Source organism: Triturus cristatus, chromosome 11, assembly GCF_964204655.1.
Source record: "Triturus cristatus chromosome 11, aTriCri1.1, whole genome shotgun sequence".
In the NCBI taxonomy this organism is placed as follows: Eukaryota; Metazoa; Chordata; class Amphibia; order Caudata; family Salamandridae; genus Triturus; species Triturus cristatus.
In genome coordinates, this window is record NC_140594.1 from 1,111,762,062 (window position 1) to 1,111,780,514 (window position 18,453).

At 44.0% G+C, this 18,453-nt stretch overlaps 1 protein-coding gene across 1 annotated transcript in view; it reads right to left on the minus strand.

Moving 5' to 3' along the window:
* Positions 1-18,453, minus strand: part of ABCF3 (ATP binding cassette subfamily F member 3) — a 127,466-nt gene that overhangs the window by 46,685 nt on the left and 62,328 nt on the right. Inside the window, exons 15-16 of the mRNA XM_085635605.1 lie at positions 1,760-1,804; positions 1,323-1,455 (exon numbers count right to left, since the gene is read on the minus strand). Coding sequence (XP_085491731.1) covers positions 1,323-1,455; positions 1,760-1,804 — 178 coding nt within the window. The remainder of the gene's footprint in view (positions 1-1,322; positions 1,456-1,759; positions 1,805-18,453) is intronic.

Sequence of the window (18,453 nt, forward strand, 5' to 3'; positions counted from 1 at the left end):
CAAGCTCTCCTTGCTTGGGTGAGAGGCAAACACTCTCCCCATCCCCTCAGCCTCATTTATGATATCTCTTGATAGATCGGACAATCCTTAATAGTATCAGACTGGAAGGTAAACCACGCAAAACATTACCTTTTTTCCACATTTCCACTATAAGGTTATCTGTCAAAGACAGCAGACATGGCAAATAAATGAATAGTTGTGGCAGAGAAACACGTCCAAAGAAAGAAGGAGGAAAAAAGAAAACGGTCTTTGAAAACAGTTTTCAGTAAAAAAAAAAACTAAAAAAAAAAAAAAACAGGAGCTTTCAGCAACGTTGATCAGGGAGTGGAAAATAAATAGAACAGACTAACTTCCTGTTGAGTTTGATGAGATAGGGCAACAACCAAAACTTATATTTGCAGGCTCAGCTTTTCCCTCATTTATAAAGTATAAGAGCACCATTTTCCTTCTTTAAAAAAAAAAAACAAACATGCTAGGTTGCTGTTTTCAATCAAACCTGGCTAGTATACTGTGTAATAAAACTCAAACTAAACATCTATGAATAGCCAGAGATCTAGAATCCAACTGGGCTAATCTAGGGCAACCAGGATCAAAGACTTCAGGAACCCACAGCAGCCGCACAGAGGTCCGCAGAGGCACTAGTAGCCATTAAAACAAACATTTAAGGATGCTTGTCAATACAGAATTTGTGTTTAGGCTGTACTGTACAGAAGAAAAGGTTAAGAGAACAGAGCAAATGAAAATGTACTTTAAGACTCTTGCAAGTACTGCAGAAAAACAAGGCACCAACTGGTGTAAAAACACAAAGCAACTCTACACCAGTACTTAAACTAGGTCCCAGTCAGAGCTGATGTAATATTTGATGGTGGATAAACTGCACTATGAATAAGGACACTTTACTAAATGGTTGCCATTTAATTGTGTATGACCCATATATTTTATATAACATACAAGAATCATTTGGCACGTAGCAGAGTGGGAGCAACCCCGGCCCTTTTGCACTATCGCTTGATTTCAATTGTGTTTTCAATACAAGCCATGTAGTGGAAAATCCACTGTTCCAACTGTAGTAGTGGAGAAATATTCTAACTTGGAGACTCTAGTGAACATGGTACCAGGCATGGTCGTGTCTGTTAACTTTAATTATTTAAAGAGAAAAGCTGGAAAAAGACACTAAATCATTACTGATAAAGGCACATTCTAGATTAATTATGAAAAGTCAAGTCCACCACATAATTATAAGATTCCAGGACACTGTTTTAATAAGCCATGAATTAAGACTCATAACAGCCCACAACTCCAGCCACACTGTTAAAACGTACCACACAGATGCGGGAATCCAGGTCAGCTGAAACAGAGAGTTTCTTGAAGACATCCTGGTTGGGGCCGTAGGAAAAGTCCACTTCATCCAACTGCAAAATTGGTGGGGAAAACTTCTCAAAGCCATCGGGGAACCTGCAGAAAAGTGAATCGAATTCTAAACATGAACAAAACTGAATAAAACAACCTCCTACGAAGAACAAACTAAAATAAGAAGGGAAAAACAGCCAAGATGGAGAGTTGAACAATACTTTGAAAGGCTGCAAACAAGAATTAGTATTCCACAATAGTAGAAAGGCATTTCAAATCTAATCCCCGACTGTAGACGGCGTTGCCACATAAAAGAATGTACAAATTTCTGGTCCTCAGAGTGCTGAAGGTGATCTAAACAACCTTTCTCATTAGAAAGAGAAATTAAAATGGAAATCCAAAGATTTACCTCATAAGAACTTCAGATTCCTTGTCAATCGGCTTCAGCTCAGGCCTAAAATAGAGAAAGATACAATTAGAGTCTGGAGTAGGTACGGGGTTGCTGCAATGCCATTCATATCTGCTTAATGTGTTTAGTATTCCATTTACTCCCTCAAAAACCTCACATGGCTTAGAGAAGTAGTTCTGCTAAATTACACTTGAACAAATATAAGGCTCAAGTACTCCTATAGTATCTTTACGGAGAAAGGTTGATGAGCCAATATTACAAGAAAGCATGGTTTCCAAAGCATATTTGAACAAGATTCATAAATTTCACATTTGTTTTTATATCGAGCTGGTTTACTCCAGGTTGTCTATTCATGGCAATGTAAATGAAGAACGGGTGCTAAAATCCAGAAACTCAAATGGTACTCATTCTACTCATGTACAGCAAAATAAAAGAATAGTGACTTTGATGGGGTTTGACCGTGTAACCTTTTGGTTACAAACAGATCTCTGTAGATGGACACATTAAAACCAAATGCTTTGATACCAGCACCGATTAATTGTAAGCCAAAGATGAATATGGTTGTTCCTACACATCATGATGTATATGGATACCTGTTGCCTTTAATATTTGTGTGATTATATGTGCGTGATTTTGATGTTACTAATGCAAATAAAGAATTAATCAAAAAGAAAAAAATAGTAAGCCAGAGATACAGAACAAACGATCTTTACTCCCTCAGCATGTCTTTAAATCCTTAGACTATAAATATTCAGGGATGAAAATAGACAGGCATAAAAGATCTTTAAAGTTAGTTTTTACACTACTGTGAAGCGAGTGTGCAGAGAAATGGAGCAGGACCTCATTCCCACTTAGAGGCTACATCAGCTCACCCTAAGCAATGTATGTGGCTACATGAGGAGCGACTGCATCACAAGTAATCCTTTTAGAGTTGTGTGTTGTGCATGTATTCAAAGAAAGAAAAAAGAAAAAAAGAATCTGAGCCATGGTTCTGGCCCCAGCGTGAAAACCACTGAAACCCGCCACTCATGAAATGCAACGAAACTCACCCTTAAATCACATCATGCACCATGTTTTACTATTGCCAGACTACCTTTTTCAATGCCACTGGCAAAGGGGGGTTGTGCACAGTGGACGACGTGAGTTATGGTGTGGCTTTGTAAACCATAACTGGGGATTTTCAGTGGATTTTCAAATTTGAGACTGAACCATAAGTCAATATCCAACTGGGAATATTTCTTTAAAATTTCCAGGATTAATAATAAGCCCCAATTCCCAACTTCCACTACACACAGCCTTTGGTTGTGTGAGGCAGGTTTTGCCTCTGGCCAGTCCGTGCACCCAACTCAGGGCATGCTTAACAGCGACGAGCTGTTTTTGCTTTCTGTTGGTGGCTTGCATAAGAACTGTTTTTGGAGGCACACTGGATAATGTTTTTTTGGGGGGTTGTGGGGTTTACTTATTTCTCAATTGCAGTGGCAAACGGTCACTTTTATTTGTTTACCTCATGGAACTTTTGGAAATGCTATCCTCTCAGATCTTACATTGTTCTCCACACCAGATTTAGAGTTTCCCCTCTATACATTATAGAGCAAAACCCCTCAGTGCAAGTTCACTTTCTCCTCCCAACAGGTTAGCAACTCCTGCAGCATTCTTGGTGCACTCTCCTCTGCCTCTCTTCAGATCTTGTCTGGCAGGCACCTCATATACTTCCTCCCATGCTTAGAACAGTGGCATCTTTGCTTGCCTGATGGCCAAGGCTGAGTTTTTCATAACACAGCTCGCAGGTCACTTTGTGAGTGCTCACTTTTTTCGCCTGGAGACTCCCAGACAAAGGAGTTTTGCAGCATGAATCTTATCTGGATTCACATGCTGTGCATTATTCGGCCACTAGTGGTGGAGTCTGAAGTCTCCTAAAAAACGACATACATCCCTTTGGTGCCCTCTAGTCGCTATGTTCAGATTATTATTTTTTCTTCACCGTGGGGTCTGGATGCATGCAGAAAGCTCTCCAACAATCTGAACGAAAAAGTTAACGAATATCGAGAAAAAAACGCCAATGGCGCACCGCAGCGGAAAAGACATCAAAAGAACATACCGGAGAAGTTCTGGGAGCAGGACAAGGTATCATCAGTGATTGTTTCGGAGAATGCACGTGCAGGGGGCCCCATGTACTTGGTGATGGAGAAGACACCATTCCAGGTTTGCCAAAAATTGCCACCATAAGTCTGCAAAAAAGGACCAGTACCTGGTCGGCAACCTCTGCCTACCGGTAGATCATCGTAGCAAAGATTGCAACACTTCTTCAGCGTTAACCCCAAAGACCGAGGGAAAGACAGCAGCAGAGAACAGCCCAACATACAATGCAGGGCCAACATCCTGCTCCATCCGAGATTTGGGCCTCTCCAGCGACGAAGAGGATGTCGCAGAAGGGGATGCGGAGGCTGACATCCAGATCGTGGACGCCGACTCTGGAACAGAGCTAAGGGACACATCATCCTTAAAGATCTTAACCGAGTCACGAAAATCAGACTCTAAATCCTCAAAGCTGCACCGCAGCAGTAAAGACGCCCCCAAAAAATCCAAGACGTCGACGGGTGGGCGAGGAAAAGACGCATCAACATCAAAATGGAGCGATCGAAAACAGAATGACATGGTTCGCCAAACACGTAGTCTTCAAAGGACTCCGCGTTGAAGAAAACACGATAATCTCGACACCCAAAAACAGGCAGCTGAGACTGAGAAAAAGAGGAGACCGCTCAAAGACAAAATGGCGAGTAACCTGCAAAAGAAGAAAGACTGAAGAAAGTCTCAAGCAATTTTGAATCCCAAGCAAGTCTTCGACATCGAAGGATCAAGGGGACGAAGGACTCTAGGAAATAGAGCTGTTATCTCCTGAACCCCAAAAAGATTAAGAAATCTTGTAAGAGGAGGAGGAGGAAGAAAAGCAAATCTACCAGGGATCTGAGGCTTCAGAATACCAAGACAAACAATGGCAAAATCTGGAAACAGACTCACCAGAAGAAGGGGTAGACCGGTATCCTTCAAGACCCGCACCACCTGATAATATTGGAATTTATAACAAGGTAATAAAGAAGGCAACAGAGAGCAATGGGGTACAGTTGGAAGAGAAGAGACAACAAAACAGTTTTCCACTATAAACTCTTCTGCCTACACAATCAAGGATTCCATTTTCACCCATGCTCCCAGTGTTTTGGATCAAGGAAAGGAAGTTTTTAAAGAACCAGCAATATGTAAGGTTGTCACTCCCAGGGCAGAGAAGAAGTATAAACATTCTTCCAAGGATCCAAGTTACATAAAGGAAACAGTTCTTGCAGATTCAATAATAGCATCTACAGCTGGGAAGAAAGCCAACATCCCAAGCACAACGGGGCCTCCTTTGGATAAAGAGAGTAAGAGAATGGATCTCATGGAGCAAAAGAGTGCTCCAAACTAGTGGAGTATTTCAAATTCCAACGCACTGCTTAACTGTCACGCCTACCAACATTGGAAGGACAGTAGGAGAATTAATGAAACATCCCCCAGAGCAGTACCAAAAGAGGCAGCACACCTGGTGGAGTAAGACAAAAACATTACCAATACCTGCTTAAAATCTGTGTTGGATGCAGCAGAATCATCAAGCAGACAGATGGTAGGTATCATAGAACGAGGTCATGCCTGGTTGAGAATTTCAGCTTATAAACCAAAAGTGCAAGCTAACATACCAAGTGCACCATTTTATTGGGGGAACAACTATTCAGGAATGCGGGTGAGAAGACTGAATCAGTTGAAAAACAACAATGAAACTGCAAAGTCAATTAGGGCTCTACAGTTCAGAGGCAATATATGCGCAGGGGCACAGTACCCTAACTAAGACCTACAGGAAGGGGCTCCTTCCATACAGGTACATCGCATCAAACAAGACACCTCCATGCAAAGAACCAAAGAAAATGGTACATGCAAAGGAGGAAAGAGCCAATCTACTCAAGGAGTTAGAAGAAATGTGATCAAAAGATGCTACAGAGTTAGAGCGAAGACTGGAAAGAAACAAGGGAAACTACTCAGCATATTTCCTAATTCTAGGTTTTCGAACAAGTTCATAAGAACTCAAAAATTCAAGATGAATACCTTGCAAGAGGTAATACCGCAAATGCAAGTTAGGGATTAAATAGCAACAATAGATTTAAAGGATGCTTATTTACACAGTCCCATGAACGCAAGCCACAAGAAATTCCTCAGATTTGAGGTAGACAAAAAAAAACTACCCCTTTAAGGTACCGGCAGCACCAAGAGTATTTACAAAGTGTCTAGTAGCAGCACACCTGTGAAGGCAGGGAATACACGTTTATCCCTACCTGGACGACTGGCTGGCACGGGCAAACTCGTACAAGAAATGCATACGCAGCAAGTAATAACGCTATATCAGCTAGGGTTCTCAATGCACATGGAGGTTTTTACCTGAACCAGAACAGGAGAAAATGTTCTAGGGAGCCAGGATAAACTCGATACAAGGGAAAGTATTTCCCAGTGAGGAGAGAACAGTAGCACTATTAAAGGAGATTCAGCTGTACCGGAAGCGGCAAGCTCTGACAGGGACGGCGGTGGGGAAGCTGCGAGGAATTATGGCTTTTTACATCCTGTTAATACCAAACGTAAGACTCCACATGAGACCATTTCAGGAATGGCTACAAAATCAATGGTCACAAACAATGGGGAGTTGGGATTTAGTGGTTGTCATGCAAAAGATAGAGGAAGAGATAGCGTGATGGAGCAGATCACAGATAATACAAGTAAGAACATTTACACAAATCAACTTTAACTGGGACCATAACAGACGCCTCACAGATAGGATGGGGAGCACACATGAACAATCTCAAAGGTGGGGGAGTCTGGAAGGGCCGAGGAGAATGTAGTACAACACATCGACATCGTAGAACTAAAGACAATATTCCTAGCCTTAAAAGCCTTTTAGAAAGAGCTATGGGGAAAATCAATATTGACCCAGACAGACAACATAACCACAATGTTTTATATAAACAAACAGGGAGGGACACAGTCTCTACCACTGTCAAGACTAGCACAAGAGATGTGGATCTGGGCCAGTCAAAGGAAAATGGAGATTTTAGTGGTCCACCTGCCAGGGTAGGACTATGTCGAAGCAGACCGACTGAGCAGGTAAGCCTCATGGTTTCATGAGTGGGAACTGAACCAAACAGTACTCACAAAACGCTGTCAAACATGGAGAACACCAGAAATAGATCTGTTTGCAACGCCCCAGAATGCGAAATGCCAACGCTTTGCACCTTCAGACAACAGTCAGCGGGGAATGCACAGTCGATAGATTGGCTTGGGAAATTTGTATCACGTTACAGAAATCCTATTTTCAAGTTCACAAAGACAGAATTGTCATGAGAACAGACCCACAATTCATGCCAAAGGTGATCTCTCACTTCCACGTGAAAAAAAGTATTCAGATACCAAGCTTCTTTCAAAAGCTGAACACGCACACAGAGAGAACATTACACACTCTGGATGCAAGCCGTGCAGTAATGTTTACATTGAAAGGACAAAGGCCGACAGGAAAACAATGCAACTATTTGTATCCTATGTAAATAGTTTTCTAGGTTGGCCGGTTACCAAGAACACAATTGCTAGATGGATAGCACAGACTAGTCAGTTGTGCCACAAGAATGCAGGAGAGATGTTACAAAACACTCCTGATGGACATTCAACATGAAAGGGAGCAACCATTGCTTTCCTAGCAAATTCTCCACTACAAGATATTTGTATGGCAGCAACATGATCATTACTGCACACATTCACAAGACACTATTATGTAGATATTCAAATGAACAAGGAAGCGCAAGTAGGATGAAGGGTCTTACAACATCAATTTTCAAATCAATGCTCATCTTCAACCCAATCACCACTGTAGTAACAAACCGCTACCAAATCTATGCACAGCATGTGAAACCAGAAAAGATTCATGCTGCAAAACGTATCGTTTCTTACCGGTCGGTGTAGTTTTGCAGCTTGAAGAGTTTTCTGGATTCACAAGGGAACCCACCCTCCTCTGCAAAAAGATGAGGGTAGAAAAACAACAAAAAATAAGCATTGGCATAGCCAATAGGTCTCGCCTTTGGGACCTTATAACAGATTATTAAGGAGATGTCCTTGCCTGTACTTAAATGTGTTGTTTAAGCATTAACATATTTAATATAGCGTCCTTCATTTTTAAAGCCATCTACTAGAGAACCACTACACTAACTTGTCATAAATTTTGAAGAAAGTCATGAAAGCCTCCCTGTGAGGGGGAAGAGGAAGCTACAACTCCCAGATGCTGGGGAAAACTGCGAGGCAGGGCGGAACTCTGAGGAGAGAGCTGCTATACCATTCGCTTCTGCCAGACCCAGCCTATGTATGCTCTCAAAAGCTATGGACGGCAGCAAGAGGAGGAGGATAGAGTAGCGGTGGGGAGAGAGAAGTGGTGGTAAGGGGAGAGGACTTACACTTGACAGATTTTATTTACAGATAGCTAGCACCAAATTAGGCGTCAGGATTGATTAAATTTTGTGGCAAGAAAAGCCAAATTATGTGGCATAATGCAGCACATTTAATAGTATCACTGCAATTTTTACGCATGGCAGTACTCAGATGTCACCTTATTAGTATAAGTTTAAAAACCAAACAAAAATTAGCAACTGGAATATGACCAGTCAACCTGTGCAAAGGGCCTTTTACTGCGCGGGAACATGTCACAACGTTGTAAGTAACTTTTGATATGTTTGTGCTAGAAAGAAACTTTTGTTTAAATCTTGCTGATGATTATGTGGCAAAACGATAATCATGCAAAAAAAAGCCAGAGCATCGCATAATGCCAGTGGCCCTGCTCATAATGACTGATGTATTAGTGGAAGAAAATGTGAATAAAAGGTGTTTGCTAACCTCAGACCTAAATCAAAAGGTCTTTGCTTACGCCTGGTCTATATATCTAGTGACCATATTCATTTTTTAAGCGTTATTTCAAGTTCTGCAACTTGGTCTGCCTTTCACACTGACTGCAGGTATTGTTAAGTTAGAACTGAACGGTGGTAAGTAATTAGCGATCAAACACATCCTTCGGAGATAGCCATCTAAACATGAATATAAGGTCTGTAAAGCGCGCACACAGCACCTGGAGCATCTTTTCCTGAATAGGCAATTTGTGTCACCCAGATCAATGGCAGATTGCAGAGAAGGCTGCCCGGGCAGATGACAGAACAAACATGGCAGATTAACACATGGCAGCCTGGGGCAGAATACATAACGATGTGCACTGGTGCAAAAACGGCATACATTTATTTGCACCATGTTTGTGGAATTTGCACCAGTGCACGTTGGGACCATTCGCTGAGGGCATGGCAGCAGTAGAGAGCCTTCCCTTTCACAAGCACAACGGTTTCTTCCAATTTTTTCTCTCGGTTAAATGAAGAAGGTGCAAACAGCGAACCACCGTTACTTTTAATTTTTTTTTGCACCTTCATGCTAGCCTTGTTCAACATGCCTCCTGTTATCTGCTGCAGCAGAATATATTGCCTTGATCTTGGGATTACACAAAAAGCAAAAAAGAGAGGAGGGACCTGGATAGAGACAGGCCAGAGTTCAACAGATATGGTCTTTGGTAAACAAGCACGGCCGCGAAAGAGAAAGCGACATGTCCGAGCAAAAGTAACATGATCCACAACAGATGGCACCCTGCGCGCCGCTGCTCGCTTCCGACAGCTGTAGGCCGTGGGTGTGTACATTTACATAAAAGGTGGGACATGCACCCGCCTTTGGCTAATTACGTGCTTTCATTTTTGAAAGCCACACGCAAAGGCCAATAGAATGTAGTAAATAAAAAGCTACACGCACGAGTTTATCCAAAGTCTGGAGTGATTCCACGCGGCCGTCTCCTAGGGCAGCGCATGAGCGCTGCACTAGGCTCGACCTAAAAAGAATCTGAAGATGGCGACCAAAGGTGGGATCTTTCGGAAGAAGCGCAACCATGTCACGAAGGGCACCAAATGGAGGCACGTCAACGCCTGCCAAAAATAGTAGAAGTAGTGTTTTTGCAGGATTCCAAACAAAACCACTAGATGGCGGAATACTGCACAGCATGTGAATAGAGAAAAGTCTTCAAGCTGCAAAACTACACCGTTTGTTGTCGTCTCCTGTTCTGTCGTCTACCCAATCTAGATTCACCTGCTGCTGATCCGGAGGATTGTCCTGCCACATCTAGCTGGCTGTTATCTGCCATTCTTTGTCCTGAAGTTGAACCCTTCCCCAAACACAACCAATTAGGTCTCCTGAGCTTTCCAAAATGGCGATGCTTCCTCTTGTTACCAAGGAAATTGCACTTTGACTTATGGTGCAAGTTTACCAGAGTTGGCAGCCAATCAGAATGTCAGAATCGTCTTTAAAAATTATCTTTACAATGTAAAATAGTGTGCAGACCTCACAGGAAGTACACTCCTTATTGCCATGCACACTGGTGTACAGTCTCCCAAGAGTCATCACACTTCTTAAAGAAAAAGTAGGGTTGAGTAGGATCTAAAATGTAAAAGCAGTCCCAGGGCACACCTTCAGAATGCTCAAATGGACATAAAAAGTAAGTAATTGTCTGCAGGCCATTTCGAGAGGCCCCAGACTAGACACACCCATAATGATGGCAATAGTCTGTGGACTCAATGCACTGAAGATGGCACCCTTAGTCCACGTTCTAGTTCTCAAGGCCACAGACTGTGGGAACAATCTTGGGTGTATGACGTATGCAACCTTTCTATTGAGGCCGCAAACTACTGGTACCATTTTAGGTGCATCGAGTCCTTAGCCACAAGAAAGAGTCTGAACTACAGCATAAGGACAATTATTTTTCTTTTAAAGTTTTTATTATATGCAACAGCTCATTGTATAAACTAAGTAGTTTACCTCCTGGTTTCAAGTTTGGACTAATGTCTAAAGACTCCAAGTGAAGCAAAAAAACATTCATGAAAAAACTTAAACACTGTCAAGGACCCTTGCTGTATGGAGTAAAAAAATGAACCAAAAGGCACTACACTGCATTATGAAACTATACAGAAGGTTGATGCTTTAAAGTTAAATTGTACAATTCCTCGTCAGGGAGGCAAACAAATATTGAATCACTTTTCTTTCTTAAAAGAATTTTAAAATGTGAACTCAGCCCATTTCCTTTTTTATTGCAGCTATTTATTTTAGATATAGCTTGGAAAACAAAACTTAAAAACAATGACAACAGTGACGGTTCTCTTTTGAAACATATGTTCAAAAGATCCCAAACAAAGCAGAACATACTGTAGCATTCATGAACATGAATTACAATCTGAAGATGGCGATGTAGGAAGCTGGCTATGTATATACTATACCAAAGTGCGGTATAGTGTGAACAGAGTCCGGTGGAACCCCGAAGGTAGGCAGAGGTGAAGTTAGATAGCACCGCACTCTCTATTTGTGGTAGTGTGGTGGAGCAGTAAGGCAGTATCAGAGGACAGTGTTAAGCACTTGTTGTACCCACTCAATCAGCAAATGATTCCACACACTCAGACAACTTCAGACCAATTGCTTTTGTATAAAAATATTCTTTGTTATTTTTATTTCCTAGAACCAAGCAAGCCTGGCACTGGTAAGTTCATAAATACTTTGCAGTAAGTATACAGTTTGAAATGCAGTTGTAAATGTACTTTGGAATAGTTACAGTTTGAATTACTGGTAATGCAATACTGTGGAATGCTGCACATATACTTTGTATCGATTTTGCAGTACAAATTACAGGTAAGTTACTTTTACGTTACTTTTGAGATAACATTTTATACTACGTGTGATATGCCTAGATATCACACTGGGACAATTCCTAGAGAAAAGGTAAGTAGAGTCAGTTATGCACAAATGTTATTTTTCAGGTTTCCATAATAATCAACTCCACACTTACAACATTTTCAGAGAAAAACAACAGTCTATAGGTTCCTGTGGAGAGAAATGAAGTTAACGGTTACCAGCTAAGTAATCGGTTTTTGGAGCTGAGCTTCTGGGGTTAGAACAAGGGTCCCCCCAGGGTCAAGGATGTACTCTCGTTACACCCTGAGCAGCAGTAGGGCGGCCGGGTGCTGAGGCCCAATGTTATCCAATGGGGGATAGGGGGTTCCGGTTGGTGGCTGCTGTCTAGCAGGCCACTTGGTTGTGGGAGCAAAGCTCCTGGACATTAGCTCAGGGCAAATGGGGAGACAAAGTAGCACCAAAGGTGCACTGGGGCGGCCGAGTGCTGTTCCGACATTGGGCGCCCTGTTTGCTATGGCGAACCTCCTTTTTGCAAAGGCACTGCAGGCTTGGGGACAAAGGTCTTCTGGGTGCGACCACCACTTCGAGAGGTAAGTTGGGGGTTGGTTAGGCACCGTCAGTTTGGCCACCCAAGGCCGGGGGGCGTTGGGTGCAGGGGTGCCTTTTGGGGTCGGATTGGGGGAACCTTCTGGATTTAGGCGGTAGGCGTCGTCTGTAGGCTTGAGGAAGGTCAGGGGTCGCCAGATCCCGGGTGAGGATTGCAGGGGGGGTCCTCCTCGTGGTGTTTGCCCACTCGAGCTCGGGCCGTGGACGGCGGATGCAGAGTGGTGTGGATTTGCAGTTTCCGGCTGGGGCCAGAGGTTGCAGGTGAACAAATCTGGTGACACGGGAGACAAAGTCTTTGGGGTTGAAGGCAGGCAGGTCCTCCGGGGTTTTCTGGAGGACACACCATGATTTCGCAGGAGCAGGTTTGAGGGGGGAGACAGGCCGGTAGGGCTGGGGCCAAGTCAATGGCCGTCTTCCTCTTGTTAGCTGCTGCACGGCTGTTCGGTCCTTCTTCTTGTAGTTTCTTCTTGTCTGAGGCAGCAAGGTTCAGGGGTGCCCCTAAATACTAGATTATGGGGCGTTACAGGTAGGTAAAAGGCAGGGACCAATGGTCCCGCCCCTGGGCTGGGTACACCCCCTATTATGCCACCCTCCTGTGGGAGGGAGCATATGGCTGTCCCTGGTTGGCTGGGTTCCCCCATCTGCAAGATGGCAGGGACTGAACGTTGTGCTTCACCTCGCCTCCCCCTACCTGAGGGGTGGAGTTGGCAGAGGTGGGCACACCTTTCTTCCTCACTTGTTTTTCCCCACCGGTTCTCCTGCCCAAAGCGGGGGTCAGAACCAGTGGGGACCAGTTGCTGAGAGCAGCAAGTGGCCTGGGGAAGCTCACAAAGGCAGCAAGCCTTTGAAGCTTCCCATTCGTGAACCCTGCCCATCCTGGGGGAGGAGGCTTGGCACATCGTCACAGGACGTGCATTGTTTCAGGCCACAGACAGCAGCAGGCTTTCGACCCAGGGGTCCAGAAACATGTCTGGTGGTGGCAGCTGAAAGCAGCCACTCAGCCTGGACACTAGTGGTAGGTTAGTTTTCAGGGGGCATCTCTAAGATGCCCTCTGCGTGCTTTTTACATTAAATCCCACACTGGCATCTGTGTCGGTTTAATGTGCTGAGAAGTTTGATACCAAACTTCTCAGTTTTCAATGTAGCCATTATGGTGCTGTGGAGTTCGTAATGACAAACTCCAGCACCATATACTCTTAATGGCAGCACTGCACTTACTATGTCCAAGAATGGACTTAGACACTGTAGGGGTACAGGGCTCACGCACCTGTACCCTCAACACTGGTATAGTGCACCCAGCTAGAGGGGTGACTGACCTATGCCAAGGCAGTGGTTTGCAGGCATGGCACACAGGGATGTGTGCCATGTCGACTCTTCACTTTATTCTGCACCAAAACATGCAGCCTGCAAAGGCAGTGTGTGAGTGTGAAGGTACAGGACCTCTAAGGGTGGCACAATAAGTGCTGCAGCCCTTAAAGGCCTTCTCTGGTCACAGTGCCCTGGGTACCTGTGGAACATTTACTAGGGACTGACCTGTGGCCACAGATGCCAATTGGGTTTAGGCATCCATGCAGTTTTAGGGAAAGAACTTAGGCCCAGGGTACCTGATAAGCAGGAGCCCAGGGCACACACAGTCAAAGCACATAAGCAATTCAGCAAAAAGTAGGGGCAACCATGCAGAAAGAGGGCACTTTCTCACAGGCGACCTCATTGACTGCCGTACCTGCACAAATCTAAGGTGAGGTGGGGAAGTTTCTGAGGCTGGATACTGCTAGCGGACAATCTGAACTTTTCTTTTTAAATAATTTATTTAAGGCCAGGGACAGACACTGCGTAAGTCCCACAGTGAAGGCCACACAAAAGCCAGAGACTGATGGCCACTATAATACCTTGCTTTTATTTTAGCAGCAGTAACATGGAAGTAAGTTCCTTTCCTAATTACCACTTCATGGTATGAGAGCATACAGTGTATCAACACTTAACAGGATTCTCGTCTATGGGACAGTATAAAGAGCCCTGTTCTGTTTGAATATGAACACGCATTAGTGAGTCCATTTGGAGAGGATTGCATACAACATACTATTACGTGCAAAATGTTTGAGCAATGAGTGGGTTGTGTGATTTATGGCTAAGGAGTCAGAAAGTAAGCAGTAGTGTTTTTGGAACACAGATAAAGCTTACACAGAAATGCTTTATAAATATAATTGAGTAGGATACCGAAAAGGATTGTAGCTCAGTTTTCTATTAAACTATCCTCGTACCTACAAGAGAGTGACACGATTGTTTGACAGATTTTAATGCACAAGTCTATGCAATTTAGATCTCTTGTCAACCACTCTTCACTTCGGCACGGAAACCTAGGATTTGCTGGAACTTTAAACATCTAGAGTAGCGGCCAGGCAATTGGTTCAAGAGCAACATTTGATCCATCATAATCATTTGCATTAACACTAGTATTTATTTCCTGAACTATAGTGTTAATTCCACAATTGGCCACTCTATGAACATACTTAAGACAAGCATACATCATTTTTCAATTCGTGATCGGCTAAATCACCCTCAGTAACTTGAGAAATGTGATTCCTGTGAGATAAGATACATTTACATCATCATAGTTAAATATGGATGCAGAGGTGCCATGCTCTGTCTTTAGAATTATACTCCAGTTGAGCAGGATTTTATATAAAAAAAATAAAAAAAATGAGCTTGCATAAAAAATACAGTTATGAACAGAGTAAATGAACATGGAAAGAATCGAAATCCTGCTTTCCTGGAAGTTGAATTTTGAACTCCATTCAACATTGCGTTCATTGCAATTATCCAAAAATAACGGCAGCTCTTCATAAACTTTTAAAAAGAAAGGAATATGCTACTTACCAGTATGCATCTGTTCTTGGCATGTAGAGCTGCAGAGTCACACACTGAGGATAAGATCGCCATCTGGTGTTGGGCTCGGATGATTGCAGGTTGTTGTCGTCTTCGGAAGAAGCCTTTGGTCACGAGGTTGGTGACTCCTCCCCTGGACAACAGTGCGCATGGGCATCCACTCCATCGTCAGATTGTTTTTTCGCCATGATGGGAAAAGATGGAGTGTATAGGAATGAAAGAAAGGATGTCCATGTGAAATGTCTAAGTAAGACAGATGCTGGAACAGATACAGGTCCCGGGGAGGCGGGCGGGCGTCTGTGACTCTGCAGCTCTACAGCTCTACATGCCAAGAACAGATGCATACTGGTAAGTAGCATATTCCGTTCGAGGCATATGAGCTGCAGATCACACACTGAGGATAGATTATACAGCAGTGCTTCCCCTTAGCGGTGGTCGCCTGTATCTGTTGCAGCAGTTTGAAATAAAGTTTTTAGGACAGCCTGGCCCACTGAGGCCTGTTTGGCCTGCACGTCAACACAGTAGTGTTTAGTGAAGGTATGCGTGGTAGACCAAGTGGCTGCCTTGCAAATGTCTTCTAAGGGAATGTTACCTAAGAAGGCCATAGAAGCCCCTATTTTACGCGTGGAGTGCGCCCTAGGGGGAACTGTAAGTGTACGTTTAGCCTTTTGGTAGCATATTTGGATGCATTTAACTATCCACCGGGCTATACCGGATTTGGAGATGGGATTGCCTTTATGTGGTGGTGCGAAAGCAACAAAGAGTTGTTTTGTCTTTCGAAAAGGTTTTGTCCTGTCGATGTAATAAAGCAAGGCTCTTTTGACATCTAAGGTATGTAGGGCCCTTTCAGCTACGGGGTTTGGGAAAAAGGCTGGTAGCTCTACTGATTGGTTAAGGTGGAAAGGGGAAATCACTTTTGGAAGAAATTTAGGGTTTGTCCTAAGAACCACTTTGTTACGGTGTAGTTGTAAGAAAGGTTCCTCTAGTGTAAGGGCTTGTATTTCATTTACTCTTCGTAGGGAAGTGATTGCGATAAGGAAAGCAACCTTCCATGTTAGGAATTGTAATTCACATTTGTGCATAGGTTCAAATGGGGGACCCATAAGTCTTGTTAGAACCACATTGAGATTCCACACTGGGGAAGGTGGCAATCTTGGAGGAGGAATTCTTTTGAGACCTTCCATAAACGCTTTGATGGCTGGTACCTTAAACAGGGACAGGTGTTGCCTATTTTGCAAGTAGGCTGCCAAGGCTGCTAGGTGTAAAGGTATAGAGAAATACGCTAGATTGCATCTTTGCAAGTGTAGTAGATAGCAAATGATGTTTTGGATGGAAGCATCCAATGGATGTATGTTATTATTAGCGCAGTAGATGGCAAATCGTTTCCATTTTGCGGCATAACATGCTCTAGTAGTAGGCCGTCTGGCTTCCTTTATGATATTCATACAGTCTGGAGGGAGATTGAGGTATCCGAACTCTAAGACCTCAGGAGCCAGATCGCTAGGTTCAGTGTTTGAGGATCTGGGTGTCTGATTTCTCCATGGTTCTGGGTTAATAGATCCGGGGAGAGGCGTAGCCTTTGATGTGGAACTAAAGATAGTTCCAGAAGTGTGGTGAACCACGGTTGACGTGCCCAAGTGGGAGCTACTAGTATTAGTGTTAGCGACTGTTGTTTCAGTTTGCGTACCACAAATGGAACTAGTGGGAGAGGCGGAAAAGCGTACGCAAATCTGCCTGACCAGTTCATCCATAGGGCATTGCCCTTCGACTGTGGGTGTGGAAACCTGGCGGCGAAGGTTGGGCATTTTGTGTTTTCGGGAGTGGCGAACAGGTCTATGTCTGGTTGTCCCCATTTTTGGAAGAAGGGGAGTAGAACCTTGGGGTGTAATTCCCATTCGTGGATCTGCTGTGTGTGGCGACTTAGGAGGTCGGCCACCTGATTGTGGATCCCTGGAGATGTTCTGCTAACAGGTAGATGTTTTGGGGAATTGCCCATCTCCAGATTTGCTGTGCCAGTTGGGACAGTTGGAGAGAGTGTGTCCCTCCCTGTTTCTGTATATAATACATTGTCGTCATGTTGTCTGTGCGTATGAGGACAGTTTTGTTCTTTAGGTGTACCTGAAAGGATTTTAGTGCTAGGAACACTGCTAAGAGTTCCAGGTGGTTGATGTGGAGCAGTTTTTGTTGACTGGTCCACCTGCCCTGAGTGGTATGGTGAAGGAGGTGGGCTCCCCACCCTGTGAGAGATGCGTCGGTAGTTAGCACAACTTGTGGAAGAGGTTTTAAGAACGCCCGCCCTTTGGACAGGTTGATGGTGTTCCACCATTTCAGTGAGCGAAGTGAGCGACTGTCCACCAACACCAGATCGGTAAGTTGTCCGTGAGCTTGGTTCCACTGTTGTGCTAGACATTCCTGTAAGGGACGCATTTGAAGTCGTGCGTGTGGGACTATGGAGATGCATGACGCCATCATGCCTAGGAGCTGCATGAACACTCTTGCTGGAAGAGATGGATGAGTTTGAAATTGAGAGATGAGATTTTGTATACTGGCTATCCTGGCAGTGCTGGGATAAGCAATGGCTTTGGATGTATCTATGGTTGCTCCTAGATACTGATGTAAGTGGGAAGGCTGTAGATGGGATTTGGGGTAGTTGATAGTGAATCCCAAATTGTGGAGGGTTTGAATAGTGCAATGAGTGTGGAGAACGCATTTTTGGTGAGTATTGGCTTTTATGAGCCAATCGTCCAGATAGGGGAAGACATGGATCTGTTGTCTTCTGAGGTGCGCTGCCACGACTGCTAAGCACTTGGTGAACACCCTGGGTGCGGTTGTTACTCCGAATGGGAGAACTGTAAATTGATAGTGTTGCCCATCTACCACAAATCGTAGATATTTTCTGTGAGCGGGATGCATGTGAAAGTATGCGCCCTTGAGGTCCAATGTGGCAAGGAAGTCTCCCTGTTGTAATAGTGGGAGGACTTGTTGGAGGGTGGTCATATGAAAATGATCCGAATGTATATACTGGTTTAGTAGTCTGAGATCCAGTATGGGCCTTAATGTTTTGTCCTTTTTGGGAATGAGGAAGTATAGGGATTATACCCCTGTTCCCTGATGTTGAAGAGGGACTGGTTCTATCGCATGTTTTTGTAACAGGGATTGAACTTCTTGTTTGAGGAGAGAGAGATGATGTGAGGACATTGGACGTTGTTTGGGTGGTATGTTTGGGGGGGATTGTATGAGTTCGAGGCAGTAGCCAGACTGGATAATTTGTCTTACCCATCTGTCTGTGGTGATGGAAGTCCAGACAGGTAGGAATTGCTGGAGCCGCCCCCGACCGGAGTGGAATGATCTGGGGGGAGTGGTGGCAAGTCACTGTTTGGTGGCTGGGG